At 35.1% G+C, this 18,519-nt stretch overlaps 1 protein-coding gene across 2 annotated transcripts; it reads left to right on the top strand.

The window, feature by feature from the left end:
• The first annotated feature begins 7,866 nt into the window (after positions 1-7,866).
• Positions 7,867-16,967, top strand: LOC141833055 (uncharacterized). Of its 2 annotated transcripts, none has more exons than XM_074720449.1 (14): positions 7,867-7,972; positions 8,484-8,611; positions 8,799-8,929; positions 9,047-9,203; positions 9,290-9,387; positions 9,796-9,879; positions 9,957-10,005; positions 10,100-10,191; positions 11,808-11,937; positions 12,081-12,145; positions 12,208-13,766; positions 15,249-15,365; positions 15,439-16,118; positions 16,719-16,967. In XM_074720449.1, exons 2-13 carry the CDS (start codon positions 8,519-8,521, stop codon positions 15,963-15,965), a joined length of 3,102 nt encoding a protein of 1,033 aa, XP_074576550.1. In that variant the 5' UTR covers positions 7,867-7,972; positions 8,484-8,518; the 3' UTR covers positions 15,966-16,118; positions 16,719-16,967. The 2 variants fall into 2 exon arrangements, with proteins under 2 accessions (XP_074576550.1, XP_074576548.1); XM_074720447.1 differs by having other exon boundaries at positions 7,881-8,009.
• Positions 16,968-18,519: the final 1,552 nt, after the last annotated feature.

Genomic DNA, 18,519 nt, shown 5'->3' with positions numbered 1-18,519 from the left:
AAAAGAACTCGCAAGAACAAATTAAAGAAGATGAGAACACTGTTATTCTATTTCTTGGGATAAAAAAACACTCACTAGTATAAGATCTCTGTACCACTGTATATAGTGACGAACATAATAAGCATGCATGCATGTTTGAACATGCATGACTGCGTGCCTCAAGCTGTGTGCGTTCTCTTCCTCTTCTTCTGTACTCGAGCAAAATTCAATCTGAAGACGACGACGTTTTGCTTAGCTTAGCAATCAAGTATATCGAGGAGAGGGCAACGAAGGGTGCACATTATTAATTGCTTTCTCTGTTTTTATCTACTGCTAGCGTGTATCTGTGACGTGGGTCCGTCTCTTGCTCCAGGTTGTCGACACGTAGCGAGAGCAGGACGATCATCCGCTGCATGTATACGCTGCCAACAGCTATAGCCCATCGATCGATGGACTTTATATCATAATTATCTTTTTAGTGGATATCCTAAAGTTTTGTTTTGTGCTTCTTGTCCGTCGTTGAGAACGTGCGATGGCCTTATGTCTTGCCGTCCCCTGTTCAGGAGGCACAATAACTGAAGTACTTGATCTGAGATACACATTTTAACCCAAGTATCTACAGCAACAGCTGGTCGATGGGTTTATCGTTAGTTTCCGGAATGCATTTTGTACGGTGTATAGTGTTGGGATACAATTAAAATTTTATATTATAAATACATAGAAAAGATCATCATGAATTTATAAGATGAAAGATATTTCTATTGATATAAGATTTTTTGGATAAAGTCTAAAAATAAAACTATGAGAACGTAGGTTGAAAGTGGATAATATCGTAGTAGCATTGTGGATATACATATGGATTCTATCCGATCTAACATATAGGTCAATAAGTCAAATTAAATTTTATGATGTTTAAGTTTGTTTGATAAGATAATCAAGGCAAGTCAAATTAAGTTTAAAATGAATTAAATTTTAAAATGATTATTCAATTTTAGCTTGATTTATTGTTTATGAGTTTAAGCTTTGTTCAAGTTTGACTCAAATTAATTTTATTATTTAAAATTTTTACACTTTAAACTTGATTGGTTGATTAAGTTTAATGATATATATATATTTATTTATTTTAAAAAAAAATTTCTTTAGTTAGCATATTGATAAAAGTTTTATTGATAATCATGATTCACACATATTTTTTATGAATATTGTTTACATATATTGTTCATGAACGTTATTCATAAATATTAATGAGCTGAATATATATATATATATTCAAATTTGTTTGTTTAATTTAATGAGTTATTTAAATTTATTTTTTTATTAATATTATGTGTATTAAATAAACATAAATAAACTCTTATAATAATAAATTTGTTTATGAACAATTTATTTATAACCCTAATGATGAACAGCTCTACTCGGAATTGACTTGGCTTAGAATAATTTAGGGAGCAGACAAAATGACTCTTCATTTTACAAACGTATCGAGTTTAAGCCCGACAAAAGCCCAATCCATAAACCGGTTTGACTCAGGGAGACTTGGAATTGCTGATTTGGGTATGCAAATTCGTGCAACATTTTATTATTATTATTATTATTAAATTTATTTATCATGTTATTCATAATGGGTTGTTGATACCGAGTCATTTTCAGCTTCTCTCTCTAGTTTACAAGGAGAAACGTATGATGTTTAGCTAATATTATTTAGATATTAGCAATCATACAAGTGAACGAGGCAATTATTAGTCTATCAAATTACCCTCTTTCTTGCAAATTTTCAACTGTAAGAACATATTAAAAAAAGTCGAAATTAAGGCCATGCTTTTTGGGAATTTGTCTTGCGGAATTTTAAATTCATTTTCAAAGAAAAGTTATTTCTCAAGGTTTAAAAAATAAATTTTAAATAAAAAATAAAGGATCTTAAATCATAATAAGATTTTTTTTCTTAGAAAATATTTTTTTCAACTGAAAAATAGTAGGCAAAAGATTGTTTTCCCCTCTCGCTTTTATAAAAACTATAGCTGGTTTCAAAAAATAATTAATAAAAAACATGGAAAATGGTATAGTAATTTGAATAAAGAAATAATTCGATATGCATTAACTTATTGTATTAAAATATTTTTTTAGTTTACAAATATTATATTATTATTATTTATTAATTCAACTTTTATCCCCTTCCTTTTTTTTCTCTCTTTTTCTAACATTCTTTTTTTATATTTCTTTTTTCTAATATCAATATTGAATATTGATGTCGTCTACAGTCAATTGACTAAAAGGAAATATTAAAAAAAAAGGTGCAATCATAGAAATGGAAAGAGAGGAGAAAGGAAGAATAAAGGGAGTTTCTCTTTTTTCGTACCTTTTGGTTTTTGCCTACTTGAAAAAATAAATGGCATGTTTTTCCCATTTTTAAGAAACATAAAGTCCAATTATTAATTTTCCCTCCACCTTCTCCTCTTTCTATGCACGTTTTACTCAAACTTTTTGCGAGTAGATAAGAGAATCTAATTTATTCCTTTCAAGTAAACATGCTCTAAGTTCTTACTCCACATCAATCTAACCAATCATTATACATAATAAACCTAAAAGGTTAAGGTGTGTAGAAAAAATAAAAAAATTTGATTTTTAAAGAGCAAAAAAATAATATTATCCTTTTTTTCTATATTGTCGCTGAAGAAGACGAATGCATGTTTGTAATTACAAAGTGAGAGACTAGTTAGTGGCATCGGCTCCCTTTTCTTCTTTCTTAAAAAATAAATAAATATCTCTATCGAATTTTACATGTTTATAAAGAAAATCATGCATAGCAAAAAGGGACACATCCTATTTACGCGCGCAGCATCACACGGTTCATAGCAAAAAAGTGCACTCTCTCGAATTTCACATAACCTAACCTCTAATTTATCATTCCCTCCCAAAAATAGCAAAATCTCATTTTGCTAAAATATTTTTAATCATTACATCCAATTATATTTGAAATAAAATTTAATTTCATACTAAAATATAGCTATCACTCCAATATAGTTTATAAATAATTCAATCAAGGGTAACAGATGAGATGAGCTCTTTAGGTAATGAAGATGAGTAATTGAATTGAACTGAGCTGAATAGTAAAATGTTTGAGCTTGACTCGATTGGATTTTCCTTAAATTTGAGTTTGATTCGAACTTTAATTTTTAAATTTGAGCTTGATTTGAAATAAAATTAAATAGTTTGTGAATGATTCGATATATAAATCAAGCTCGAATCATTCACGAACTATTTAATTCATTACGAATCAAGTCCAAGTTTAAAAATTAAAGCTCGAATCAAACTCAAGCCGAGCTTAAATTTAGGAAAAAACTAATCGAGCCAAGCTCAAACATCTTACTGTTAAGCTCAGTTCGACGATTACACTCCTACTCATTATCTAGAGAGCTCATCTCATCTTTTATCATCGTTCGATTGAATTATTTATAAACTATATAAATGAGCCCCTTGAATATATTCACAAGTTTACAAATGAAATAATGTTAAACTTGTGTTCGACTCGATAATATTTTTGTGTTCGAAATTAAGCTCGAGTTTGACTTGTTAATCAAACGAACTTGAATGAATATTTTTTTGAACCGAGACACAAATAGCTTACAAGTAACTTATTAACTCTTTTACATCCCTAGTAACTGTTGGTGCAAGATGCACTAAGATCTTGCCTAGAGTTTCGATGTTTGACAATACACCTAAGTCTAGTCAGTTTGACCAAGGGTTGACCCAAATAGGATTTGATGTTTGGATGTGTGGAGGTGAGTGAAGTCTAGTTAGACGACTAGCGAGAAGACCTAGTCGGTTAGACTAGGCAGTGGAAGTCCTAATCTGGAAGATTGGGCAAAGGAAGTCCTGGTGAGTGAAGTTGGGCAAGGGAAAGTCCTAGTTGTAGGCTAGGCAAAACTGGGAAAGTCCTGGTTTGGAGGATCAGACGGAAGTCTTGGCATAGTCGAAACACTAGGTAAAGTCTGGGCTGGTCTAGGTGACCGAGTCGCAGCAGAAGTCTGAGCTGGTGTGGGTGACCGAGTCGCAGTAGAAGTCTAGGTTGGTTAGAGAGAACCGAACCGCAACACAAATCGTAGGGACTGAGGACAGAGCCGAGCAAAAGTCCAACAAGTCTGGAGGACTTGGTTGGCATAAATTCTCCTGAGTGGAGTGGGTAAGGGCGCGTTCCCGGAGTGGAATAGGAGGTGTCAGACTAACCTAGGATTTCGGTAGAAATCCGAAGTTAGACCCACCAGGTAAGGCTTAGAATTGTTTGTATATTTGTATGTTTGTCTTGCAGAAACCAAGGAGATGGAAGCAAGATGGAGAAAACATAAATGAAGCAAACAAAGTAAAGTCAAACCAACCAGTCCAGAGAATCCAGTCGACTGGGACTAAAACTGAAACCCAGTCGACTGAAGGGCCAGTCGACTGACATGTGGATAAACGAGCAGGATAAAGTTCTATCTGCCACGCAAGCTGGAGTCGACCCAGATTGACATCTGAGTCGGCTCAGAAGCAGTATAAAAGGAGGTGAATGTGCAGAAACAAATTCATTGAAACCAAAAAGTTCCCATATTCAATTAGTGGTGCTTCTGAACGTGAACGGGACCAGGCACGTGCAACCAAGGAAGATCCAGGAGGAGTACGCGGTGCTCGGACTTCCAGATCAGCGGCTACTTGCTTGGTTTAGTTTTTCTTACTTGTTATTTCTGTATTTATCTTGTTTGCATTATTGATTGGACTGTAAGACGGATTTCTCCGCCTCCGAACAAGGTTCGGAAAGGAGACCACTAGTGGACGGGCGCCTCCCGTGCATAGACCTTGGATGTACTAACCCTGGGGGATTAGGAACCAATTAAAATCCGCGTGTCCCTGCATCTTATTTCTAATCCGTTGCTTAGTATTATGATAGAAAGCGAACAATTTTGAAAAGCGACTACGCGTTATTCACCTCCCCTCTAGCGCGTACAAGATCCTACAATAACGAGACTTTAAATTTCACCCCATGACACATTATATATATGAAATTTAAAAATGGTATGATGTTAGACTATTCACTAAGACCTATATATTTTTCTTAATTTATTCTGGTAGTCGATGAAGGATTAGTTGAATCATAAAAACTAAATATATTATCAAAATGATAATAATAATTCAATTGTTAAACATTATTGTTCATATTTGGTATGTAATACTTAAAGATATATGCAATGTATTTAATATTTATAACGATTACTTTTCTTCTCATTTTTAGAAATATGGAACTTTAAGGATCCAAAATCAAAAATGTGTTTTTATATATTTATATACATTTAAAAAACGTATATATATTTTATTATCTTTGCTGGATATAGATGGATAAAGCTTGCATTAGTTGGACACATATTTTCGCTCTCGCAATCTGATTAGAAATTCACATTCCACCACCATACATCTGCCACGTGGACTACGCCTCACTCAACATCCTCATCATAAAATATAAATTTTCTTCTTTTTTTTAATAAAATGATCAGTAATAATTTAATAAACTAACATCGTCACCCCACTGTCTATTTTTAATTATTCATGATTAATTTTGACTTTTTTATGATGAAGAATTTGGAAATCTTTTATTTCTAAAGCGTCATCTCGAAGGGCTTCTTGGACGGACCCCACCAACTCAGTCACATGGTGCCACGTCACGAATGAAATGTCTTAATTAGCCTCCGCGGAGGTGCCAAACGCAGCGGCCGCCCGGACACAGCTGATCTAACAAGCTTACTGATATCCGTACCCACTGTCTACCCTACCGTTGGATGGCACGACGTCCTTACATATGGAGTTGACCCTTCGAGGGTACGAAAAAGAAAGTGACATGTGGAAGGGTTCGGTTTGTTAATTGTATCAAGTACAAGGGCAATTGCGTGTCGGTCAATAATTATTTATTTTATTATTACCAGAGAAAATTGTAGTTGGCCCCTGATACTTTTTAATTTTCCCACTAGAACTTTAAAATTTATATTTTACCCACCTATGATTGAAGTATTCCCTATTGATGACCCATCAATTATTCGAATCATGTCGGCCGCATGTGATATTAGATTTTCCAGTTTCAGTGACACAAGTTAATTAATTTACTAAAATCCGACTGTGTATGTAATTTTGAGACAAAACAAATTATTTTATAATTTTTCTAATAGTTAGTAACCAAAGGATGAGGATGCTAATAGATATTTAATCCCGCAAATGGTGATTTTACTCATTTCAAACGGTCTAGTATATTTCACAATGAGATATAGATAGATACATTAGATACACAATAGACTTTTAGGTGGGAGAGCATAATCCAAAATATTAACATTCTTGAACTTTGACTTGTATCCAATCCAATAATTCTATCATTTGGAAACCAACTACCCTATGTCCTTTTCTTTTCTTGCATGCTAAGAGCATCCATGTTGATGTTAATATGTAGATGCTATAACAATCAATGTAGATATGTATTATAATACTTATACATATACTACCGTTCAATTATTTAAACAGCCGAATTCATAAATAATGAATATTAATGTTAAAATAAATATAATTATATGTTAATAAAATGAAGGTGTTAATATAATAGGCATGTGATATAGATTTTATTTTGTTTTATATAAGTGACATATATATTAAAGTTCAAACTAGATGCTCTAATATGTATTCAAGATTTATTATAGGTTGATTTTAAAATGTTTTTATTATATCTAGTAGTAAATTAAAATAATGTAAATTGATTATAGAAACAATTTATTATTGTAAAAATGATATTTGTTGGTGGATTTATAAATATCATAAAAACTTTTTATGAATCCTCTTATACAAGCCTAAAACTTCTAGTTAGTGTTTATAATTCAATCTTTTAAATTAATTTACACTCATTTTCTATAATGATGTTTCAAATTTTTAATTTTTGAAGACATACAAGTAACACCGCATTCATAGATGTAAATACTTTTTACTCATAAATAGTAAAATTATAAATTTATAAGGCATAAATTATTTTCCAATGCATTCATAGATGTTAAAAGGCTTACACAAATGAACACAAGTTTTGATTCTAAATTAGATCATGATTCTAAAAATATTCTTAAATTCTTAACTAAAAAAAAATAAGTTTTTTTTTACTTTTAAGATTATAGATTTATGGGTTCTGAGGTAATTTTGGAATCAATTTAAACTAATAAACCTCGTGTGACATGAAGAAGATTAGATGAAGTCTGCCATTCCAATGGTCCCATACAATCGATCTCATGATCATTTAAAGTATCTGCAATGCTGTCCCGTTAATAACACTCTAATATTAATAAAAAAAATAAAAAAAACATGTGGAGTGGGCCATCCAAGCTGACCCACCCCACTGCTACATGAACGCGTTCAAGACTTTGAACGCGTTCATGTGGAGGGGTGTTATAACATCCCTCCACATTATAGATTAACACCTAAAGGGTGTTATTAACACCCCATTTTAACAGTGTTGTAGATGCTCTTATGAAGAGGTAAATCGAGAAGTTACAGTTGATTATTACGGGAGAGAATATTATTTTAACTTTGTCGAGATTCAATTTTTATCCACTATAATAAATCTATTTCATAGTAACTAACACAATTATACTTCGGAGGCTATACAAAGAGGATTAAGGTGGAATCCGTACATGAAAAGGATTAGGGTTAATGGTAAAGCGGGTAGTTTGACTACGGAAATAAAGTTTACGCGTAATAATGAATTTTCAAAGTATAGGGACCAAAATGAGAAGCTGTGTTATTATTATATTAATGGAGGAAAAAGAGACTGAATAAAAAGAGATAAATTGAAAGAGCGAGAGAGCTATTGATCCAAAGGAAAGGGTTTGGTTTCTACTCGATCCCTCGTTCTGTCGCTCTCTCGCTCGTTCGCCGTCGTCTCGCCTCTCATCGAGCCGATCTTCCCCGCCCCAATCCGTCGTGCTAAGCCGCCCTCAACCACGTAATCTTCCTCTCCGGCAGTAATTTTTTAGGTCATCGTAAGTGGATTGTTAAAATTCTTGCAGATCTGTGTTCGTTTTTCTGATTTTGTCTTCCGGCTAGGTTCCTATTTGATTCAAAAGCTCAGTTCGATTTTTTCCCTTCTGCGTTGATCCGGCTTCGAAATTTTGATTGCATAGGATAGATCTTTAGGGCTTTCGATTTCTTTCCGGTTCCAAGGCGAAAGTGTTTGAATCGTTGAGATTTTCTATATTGTGATCTGATCTGATCTGATTATTCGTTAGTTATATTTGGATTTAAAGAGGTCGATTTGGGTATTGGGGAATATGTTTGTTGATTTTCCTGCTCGAGTTGGTTGGAGACAATACGTTCACTAGTTAGGTACTTTTATTTATTTTCTGGGGGGGGGGGGGGGGGGGGGGGGGGGGGGGGGGTGGGGAGTTGTTTTTTCCTGTTTTCTCTAATGGTCGGATTTTGGAAGAAAGCAGTAATTCGTTCGTACTGTTTTGCAGTTGACGAATTTGAAATTGTTGTTGTGTTTACGACCATGAGTTACGACGGAGAAAGGACTTGCCCTTTGTGCGCTGAGGAAATGGACCTGACCGACCAGCAGCTGAAGCCCTGCCAGTGTGGATACGAGGTACGCGTTTCGTCAAAGCAAGAAGAAACACTTGAGTTTTGTTCTGTAGACCTGAAACTTTTTAAACTGGGCAGTGTTGCAATGGTCCAATTTCTTTCGGTATCATCTAGTTTATTCAAAACTTTAACTTCTGCATATTTATGGAACTATATGATCATACATTACGATTCTATATTCTTATGTATAGATTTGTATTTGGTGCTGGCATCACATAATTGAAATGGCTGAAAAGGATGACACAGAAGCCCGATGTCCAGCATGCCGTACATCTTATGACAAGGACAGAGTATTGAAAGTAGCTGCTGCTAATTCTGAGAGGTTGCTCGTGTTTTCATATGTGATTTGTTTTCTGTCTGCTTCATTTCTATGTTTTCATATTCATTTAACCCTCATTTACTAAGAAATGGCATGGAATATTCCTTACCCTGAAGACAGGATAATAGCTGAGGTTTACTCTGAGAAGAAGCAAAGGTCTCACAAAACAAAGGCAAAGATTTCTGCAGAAGTTATGAAACACCTTAGCGGTGTTAGAGTAATGCAAAAAAATCTTGTATATGTAACTGGATTACCAGGAAACTTATGTGATGAAAATGTATGTTCATGTCATTTTCACCGATAGTGATGAATCAAATTGTCAACATGGCATTTATTGAAAGGTTGCATATGTGTGTTTGTCAGGTTCTTGAACGCAAGGAATTCTTCGGTCAGTATGGTAAAGTTTTAAAGGTTTCAATTTCACGTCCAGCTGGCACCGCTTCTCAAAAAACATTTGGCGTGTATGTCTCGTCAAACACACTCCTGTAGCTTGTGTCTTGCATTGGTTTTGAAGACATTTACATATAAGATATAACCTGTTAGCAGATAAATTAATCATGTCAAACACTATTAGGTTATTGTCGCTTGTTGTAATTCATTTCTAGTCTTTGTTGATATAGTTGTGGACTGTTGTTATCATTCTGTTTCACCTCACTGTCGACTAAGATTTTTCTAATCGTTTTTAGATATAGTTAATACGTCCCAATTTTGTATAATTCTTAATGGACATCCAAATGATATCGAAGAAGTTCACTGTTCTTTCATTCAGATAAGCTAAGTTGTGTCTTGATATTGTTTCAAGCATGTATTTTTCATCCTCTCTCCAGTGCGAAGTACTTTAACACTTTCATGTAATGGTTAATGTGTAGGTATATCACATATGCCAAAGAGGAAGAAGCAGTTCGATGCATACAAGCAGCACACAATTATGTTTTAGAAGGTAAAACCTTGAGGTAAGCACATAACCTGACCTCTGATTTCTTGAAATTATTGCTTGGAATTCTTATTCTATGACACTTGATTTTCTTAGAGCATGCTTTGGTACCACAAAATATTGCCGTGCATGGTTGAGGAACTTGGTATGTAGCATCTCCTCTTGTCCTCTCACAGGTTATGTATTTATCTGCTCGTCTATTTGCAGGATTTTATAAGCTGAGTTTGTTTTTGATTCAGACCTGCAGCAATCCCGATTGTCTGTATTTACATGACATAGGGAGCCAGGAGGACAGCTTTACAAAAGATGAGACAATTTCAGCATATACTAGGTATGTCTCCCCCTCAAAGTTTGCATGAACTTTAAAATCTTTACCTCAGTATAAAGATGCAATTGTGTGTTGTGATCGAACCCTTGTGTTTATTGAATGTGTATCTTACTACAACATGCATCATTAATCACTCAATTGATAGGATATGTGTAGTGGTTGATGTATGGAGTCATTACAAAAAGGGTGGTTTGGTGTACGAAGCTCTCATCAATTCAGGGTCTCGGAGAAGGGTCGGACCATGTTAGGTCTATTTTATACAACCTTATCCTGATTGTAAGAGGCTGATTCCGCAACTCAAACCTGAACCTGTGACCACAAGGTTACATGACAGGAACTTTTTCATTGCCTTCATTTTTCATTGCAGCCCTAATTACTTTATATATCAAACAGGTTAAGCAATTAGTTATCTTTGCAACTGCTTTCATTCTAACCTCTTTTTTTTTTTTTTTTTGCCTTCATTTCTTAATCGGCTTCTGGTTTTTGGAATTAGCATGAATTAGTTAATTCTGTTCAGCATCAGCCTGTCTGTTCTGGTCTTAATTTCAATTATCTTCCGATCTTCAAGTGAAGAATCCTGTTAAGTTCTATTCTCTTTCTTATATCTTGAATTTTTGTATCAAATTTCTACAGGTTATATTGGTAGATCATCATTGAGCCATAAACAACTTGGTGGATCACTTGGTTTAACCATGTGAATTTAATAATCTGTCTATTGTGACCACACATTGTATGAAAGGGGTTATAAGGTAGTAGATTGTCATCCTCAGGGATTCAGATCCAGTACATATCCTGGTTTAGATGCATGAGCAAGACTGTAAAGTGATAAACAGAGTTGTATGTGCCTATATGTGCTAGCCATTGATTTACCGTTTGATTTGACAATGGTCCCCAATAGCTAGTCTGCCTTTAATCGTACCTATTAGTCCTTGTATACACTAACTAATATCTATATATAGTGTTTTGAGGTAAAATTCGAAATATAGAATGATTGTCAACCTTTCAATGATATGCCACCTAGTTCAATTCTCCTGTGTGCCTGCTATTTTACCTTCAAACAAACTTTTGTATGCATCATCCTTAGTTTTTAATGGTCAGTATTCACAAGTAGGTTAGTCGAGGAGGAAATGTAGGATATCAGTGTTTTTTCTAGTATCATATGGCTTATGAGATGTTAAAGACTGATTAGGTACATTTCATGTGTTAATTCTATATCAATTCTATATCAAGGTAATTTGGCACTCTTTGCATTGGCTATTAGTTATTGCTGCCTGCTAACTCTAAGAATACATTTATTTACACTATATTATTGTATCAACCCGTCAAGTCATACTTGAGTACCTACATTATTGTATCAACCTGTTAACTCATACTTGAGTGCCTATTGATTATTGAGGGCCATACTAAGAATACACTGAAAATATTCAATTGTATAAATGAGCATCTACTGGTGTTTTACCATGGGTCCTTTACATAAATTAGAGGCAACTTCCTTTGTTTTTTCAGTTTGAGCATACTTTTATTTTGTTTCACTCGCACTCTAGTGGCTGTTTATAAACTTTTTTTTCCTATTACTGTACTTAATAATCCATGAACTAGTTTAACTTATGCCATTGCAGGGGTAGGGTTCCGCAAACTACTTTAAACAATTCACAGCGACGGTCTGGAAATTTGTTGCCTCCTCCAGTAGACGACGTCAGCATTAATGGAGCAGGCTCAGACAAGCTTCCAGTCAAAGGTTCCTGTAATGTAAGCAAATAGTCTTCAGTAGTAGATGCACTTGTTTAGACAAGAACTGCTATCTTCTAAGAGACCAAATCCACCTTATGCCTTTTGTTTTTCTATCTCATTATTTTTCAAACTAGGTATTCATACATAATGCTCCTTGCCAGGTCAAAGGTTCTCCTCCCAATAGTAGTCTTGGAAAATTCAATGCTTTACCAGCAGCTGCTTCATGGTATATTGCTTTTAACTTCACATGCGAAAGGATCTTTTTAACTAATATTCTGACCATTGTAGGGGTCTTCGTGGTTTGAATTGTCGAATAGCTTCAAATGCACAATCTTCTCAAACTCTTGCCAGGCATAACGTAGAGACTAGCAAAAGTTCTGCTTTGCCTTCTCCACTGATGAAAAGTCCGATTCAACCTCCAGAAAAGCTTGACAAAGTGATTACAACTTCAAAGGTACCTGAAAGCAATGTAGATGGTGCCCTATCAGCATCAGAGAAATTACAACTTGATAACTGGCTAGAGTCAAGATTGCTTACATCGTTGACTACAGCTTTTGAAAGTGATTATCCTTCAGTATCTGCATGGGATGATGATACCATTATCACACCAAAGCCCAACGAAGACGGGGAAGATTTGGATGACAGTTCCATTGGTCTGGATTCTATAAAATTGAATACTGGACAACAACAACCTACATCTTTATCACATTTGCCAACCCAGGTTGTCCCGGAAACAACAGATGTTTCCCAGGTTTCTTCAAGTTTCTTATCAAGCCCTCTTGTTGAAGCACTTGAAGATAAGGAAAACACCATAAATTTAAGCAGTGGTGAGATGATGCTGGGAAATAGCACTATGCTTAAACGTCATGTTAGACAGCTTAGCAATTCTGATCCTGATTTTGTTAAGCATGATTCAGCTATCATCAATGGTGATGTACATAGCTTGGTCTTAGGATCTTCGTCTGTTAATTTGGATAGCTCGACGATGAAACAGGTAAATATTGGTCAACATCAGACCTTAGCCTCTAATCTCTCTTCAGTTGTTTTGACCCGGAGTCAAGATTTTAATTCAGAGCCTGTGACATTGAGTACGGGTGAATCATCAGAATGGAGCAATGAGCCCCAAGGGCAACAGTTGATATCTGCGATGAATGAGATGGATAATCCATTGAAAGAGCAGAACCACTCTTTGCATTCTTTAAATAACCAGGATAATAATACAAGCCATTTAAGTTCTACTTCCTTGTGGAATGGACTTGACAATAAGCAAGCACCAGGTGGTGAGAGTTCTGTGGATATTGATACCAATTGTTCCTTAGGAGAACAAGATTCTGCTGTACATAACGGACCCCAAATAGTTGGTGTAGGCATAAACTCCTTGAGCAGGAATGATTCAGGGAGTTCTGAGTTCAACTGCATCAAAGAGAGTGTGCAACCTCTAGGTAGGAGTGCTACAACTAACACTGTCAAGGATGCCTTTGTAGATAAAACAGGAGAGAGCAGCATTATATCAGATATTTTGTCATTAGACTTTGATCCATGGGACGAATCAGTATCACCTGCTAACTCTTTGGCTAAGTTCTTGGGTGAAACAAAAAAGCAAGAAGGATCATTTAGCTTATCCAGTTCATCGAGAAGTGCAACCAATAATCAGTCTAGATTTTCTTTTGCCCGGCAAGAAAATCAATCAAGTCTTCTAGAAACTCCCATTGGAGATTCTAATTTTGTGCAGAAACTTTGTTCCTCATCACAGAACTCGTACCAAGAAAATTTCTACAGTGACTTTCAAGTCAACGATTATGCGGGTCCTTCCATTGACCAAACTTTTGATGATTCTAATAGGACTGGTAAGAGTATTTCTTGTTTGTTTTTTTTAACTAGCTGTATATAATATTTGACACTATATCCAGTGTTGTTTTTTTTGTTATCTTCCCATTTAACTTTTGTTTGTTCTGTTCTAATGCTCCTTATCTAGTTTTGATTTGGGCGTAATAGACTATGTCCATGCTTAAGTGCCTTCTGATTAGACAACATTATTCCGAATGGCTACATGCACAACCACATGCCACCTAATTTTCATGATTGTAAGCCTTGCAGTAGGGTCAATGAAGTTTGTCTATGATTCCTTTAGCTTTTTTGCTTATTTAGTATCTGAAATCTGCCTTGTGTGCCCACCTTTTATGACATTGTTTACCTCTTCTCCGTGTGAGTACATGGTTGCTATGAGGGCATACATGAGAGAACAGTGTTGATGGTGTATACACTGTTGAATTCTTAAGCAACCTAGGACATGTAATTATATGCTAATCTAACACAGTAAAACCTGTTGTATTGGCTTTTCTGATTTTTAAGTTGGTTAGCTGTAATATTCCAGTTGACTTGATGCACCCAATTTAGACTTCAGTTTTATAAAATCTGTATGTAGGTACATCCATTTTAATTTTTTTAATTGTTTGAAACAGAAGATTTTTTATTGTGGCTTAAGAGGCACCATAATGAACTAATGATTGTTATTGAGGCACTGTGAGTGTCAGATGCAGGCAATGCATTTTGCTTTCAGGGTTTTGGAATTCTAAGGTTTTTAGGATACACGATTCTCTGAAACTGCAATTTTGTGAAGCTCTTTCTTTTAGAATATTATTGCCTGTTTTTCAAAGCTGAACAAGGAAACAGTATCAGTTAAGATAAAACCTTTATCAATTTTTCTTCTGCAACTCCTCTTCTTTACAACCTTGAAAAGAACTGGAAGTATAGTGAAGGAGTGTATTGCCATCATTTCCTTTGAGAATATGTTTCTTGCATTGCTCATAGGCTCCATCCAAAATGGATTGTTAGGATTCATTTGAAATGTATATTCAGTACCTTCATCAAATTGTATATTCTTCATTGAAAACTAAGGTATTTATGGGTGCTACTTGCTGAAAAAACCAAGATGAAAAAACCAAGATTTCTATGTTTGTTTTAGAGTAATACGAGAATGCTTCAAAAGAAGAAAAGTGAGACCAGGCAACATGGTCAAGGCTATGTGATACACTAATCAATTTTAGTGTAATTCTTGAAGCAAATATGCATACAAGGATTTGACTTTGATGTTTGATATCTATGGGGTACACCTGGACTAGCGGTGCCTATAAATGGCTTTGACTAGCCTGTTTCCACATCTCCATTTTTGTCTGATCCTGTATCCGCTTCTAAAAGTGTTTTGTTCAGCATTTTCTTTTCAAATGCAAGAAAAAAGTTCACTTGATGAGTTGATGCTTGGTGACCTTTCTGCTAAACTTGTGTCTTTCATGTTTTTAATTTACATACTGAAAGTCCTTTTTTGGAAGGTGTTTCAAGGGCCAAGATTGCTGTTCCACCTGGATTCTCAGCTCCAAGCAGAGCACCTCCTCCAGGGTTTTCTTCTCAAACCAGATTTAACCAGACTTATGATGGTGCCTACTCAGGTTTGTACATTTTGCTATTGTATGTTTTTGTTATTTTTATGGTGTGTTAATCATTGGCACGGTCCCATTTCAGGTGAAAATCATTATCAATCGCATTCAGTTAGTCATTCTGGTGATGTGGAGTTCATAGATCCTGCAATATTGGCTGTTGGCAAGAGCCGGATACCTGTCGAACCAAATAACTCAACATTGGGATTGAAGTCATCATTTCCTTCACAATTTGCCACTTCTGATAATGACCCAAGGTTTCACCTACTGTCACAGCAGATGATTTCTTCTCATCAAAACATGAGGGTACCAGATATGGAAGAAACATTCTGGCCACTAAATGATGCTTTTGCTGCATCTCGACTTTTAGCACAAAGTCATACAAGGTTTTCTCCTCTTGCACAGCTGTCGCACCAGCAACCAAGAAATCCACTTTACTCAAATAGCCATTGGGATTCCTGGAATAATTTGCATACTGTTGCTGATATGGGCATGGGTGAGGTCTTCAGGAATGAAAGAATTGGGCTCAATGACTACTACAAAAGCACTCCTGAAAACAAGTTCCACATGCCAAGTGCAAGTGATCTATACAGCCGAGCATTTAGAATGTGAACTGTGTAACGCAGATCTTGACCACCTGATTACATAAATGCTTCTATCTGTGGGTAGTAAAATTGGTTCTTGGAGCAGATGTGATTGTTGATAGGCCAATGATGAAAAAATAATAAAAACAACAGAGCTTGGTATGGTGTCTGTCATTATCAGGTATAAACAATTTTAAAATGTTTGAACTAACTGAAAATATTAGTAGATGAACGTTGTTACCAAAATATATCTGGATATTATCAATAATATCTAACATGTTATCCATGTTTGCATATCTGGAATCTTCTGAAATTGCTGATGTCCCAAAGAATGAATTGCTTGTCTCAAGCTTCTGGAGCTATATTTTCCCAACTGTAATAGCTAGTGGTAGCTGTAACTATTTAGTCTGTGCGTTTTAATGAAATCATAAGTTGTCTTCTTCAATGGAAGATATGCTTGGCATATCTATAACACCAAGGAGCATCAGATGGCCAATAATATTTAACCACTTCTCAATCATTTGTGCAAACTCGTCTAAATTATGCTACAGTGGAGTAAATTATGGTATAGTGGAGCTTCAGAACATTGAATTATTTATCACAAGTTTGAGTGAGTCAAGCCTAGTTTGGTGCTCTTTTTTTTACCCATCGTTTTCACATGTGCAACTACTTATTCTTATTGCATTTCCTGCCATCTTGACAAACATAATGTGATTCTATTGTTGCCAGCAATATTTTGTTCCCCAATGATCTGATCATTTACTGCTCATTTTCCAAGCAGGAAGGCCGGAGGTTTTGCCATGATTTTATGACCCAGTTCTCAAATCTCAAGCATAGATTCAATACAGAAGGTTCCCTATTTTGACATTTATTTTGTTTGCTCGGTCATTTTGCGTAGGGTGGGATTGTTTTGTCATATTTATGTAGATCTGAAAGATTGAGAAATACATGTAATGCTGATTTTGTATTGGAGTGTACTATTTATCAGCAAAACGAACTGTATAGCTGAAAGCTGTTTGGTTCTTTCCAATATGCTTTGTTCTAGGCCAAACCTATCTAGGGTTTTTATTTTTTATTTTGATTTTTTGTTATTACCGACGTCAAAATAGATGCATTGGCCGTTTGAGACGTAACACTAGATAATATATAGATAGAAGAGTTTGAGCGTTTATCATGTAGGCTGAGAATTTGTAGAATTTTTCAACAATTAGTATCAGAGTTAATTGCATTTCTATGTTAAGAATGCTCGTACAATGGAGCTATATGATGCATACTTTGAACACTTATTGAGATGAAACATGAGATTTTCAAAGTCACCAAGGAAGCTCTTGTGGTGACCAGGGCTCGATGATGGATGTTGATGTTGCGATACCTTCTTCCAATGTTCGTTAAACTAGGTGTAGAAAGGTCGGAACAAGAGGTAAACAAGAAACAAAGACACTTAAAACTGGCAGTGGTTATGTTTTGTAGGGATAATATCTCTAGTCTCTACGACAGTAATGGAATATTTTGATCTCATATTAAAAAAAAAGATAAATCCCAGTGAGTCTCATGGATTCAATCCCTTGGGGTGATCGGTCCGGTCCCACGGAAGTTTTCCACTGACCACCAGGGTAAATCGGAAAGCGTATACGGCGGCCAATCCAGATGCCCAGTATCCTTTGATTGCGTTTCCCATTTGGAGGAAAATTCATATAAATACGCCGTAGCTGAAGATCGAACTGTGAGTCTCTAGGTCACAACTCGGATGTCCTACCATTGCTCCGGGGATATTTTGATCCCATATAAGTAGTATGTAGTATATGAAACTGGCGGCGCAACTTTATCAGGATTAATTAGACCACGGAGAATTTTGTTTTCTTTAGTTCAAAATGTCGTTCGTTAAATAAAGCGAAAGAATATACATTATCTATAGTTTGCTTACTATGACTGACATTTGTTTCAAGTTAGGTTCCAATGGCGAAATGGATGATACCCACGTGAAAAGTGAAGGTCAGTCATTTGTTTTGTCAAGTTTTCTGATTGTAACTAACTACTAGAAACATTTTAACCATTAAGTTGCACACAGATATTTATTTTTTGACAATAATAACATCCAGAATAATTTGAAAAAAAATAAATTTTATAAACCCACACTGATCTGAAAGAAACACTCTCAAGTTTTAATGTTTTATTGCTTATGGCATAAAATTCGACTAGGAAGTGTGTTTCTTGTCTGAATGAAAAAGAAGGAAAATTCAGTAAGAGAAAAAACACTTGTTTATTCTGTGATCTAAACTTTTGGAATTGTTCATTTTCCCCCTGTTGTTTACCTATTTTTTTATTACGCCCTTAAAAATATCAAAATGCCTTTCAAAATCCTTATTATTTTGCATCGTCAAGTAATGATACTGCTAATACGCGATGCATGTATTTCGTCATTGTTTTTATAAAGTGAATTAATAAGGCTAAACTAAAGAGTGAAAAGATTAAGAAAAACTCACTACATTCTAATTCATCATGAATACACATATGTTATGATCAAGAAAAATTGATAACCAGAATGCAAAGTCATCTAAGGAGTAAAAAAACAAACAAACAGT

The sequence above is a fragment of the Curcuma longa genome, chromosome 8 (assembly GCF_044706935.1).
Source record: "Curcuma longa cultivar G26 ecotype Majalengka, Jawa Barat chromosome 8, ITB_CL_G26_1.1, whole genome shotgun sequence".
Classification (NCBI taxonomy): Eukaryota; Viridiplantae; Streptophyta; class Magnoliopsida; order Zingiberales; family Zingiberaceae; genus Curcuma; species Curcuma longa.
Note: the sequence above shows the minus strand (reverse complement) of the source record. Positions and strands in the feature narration are given on the sequence as shown.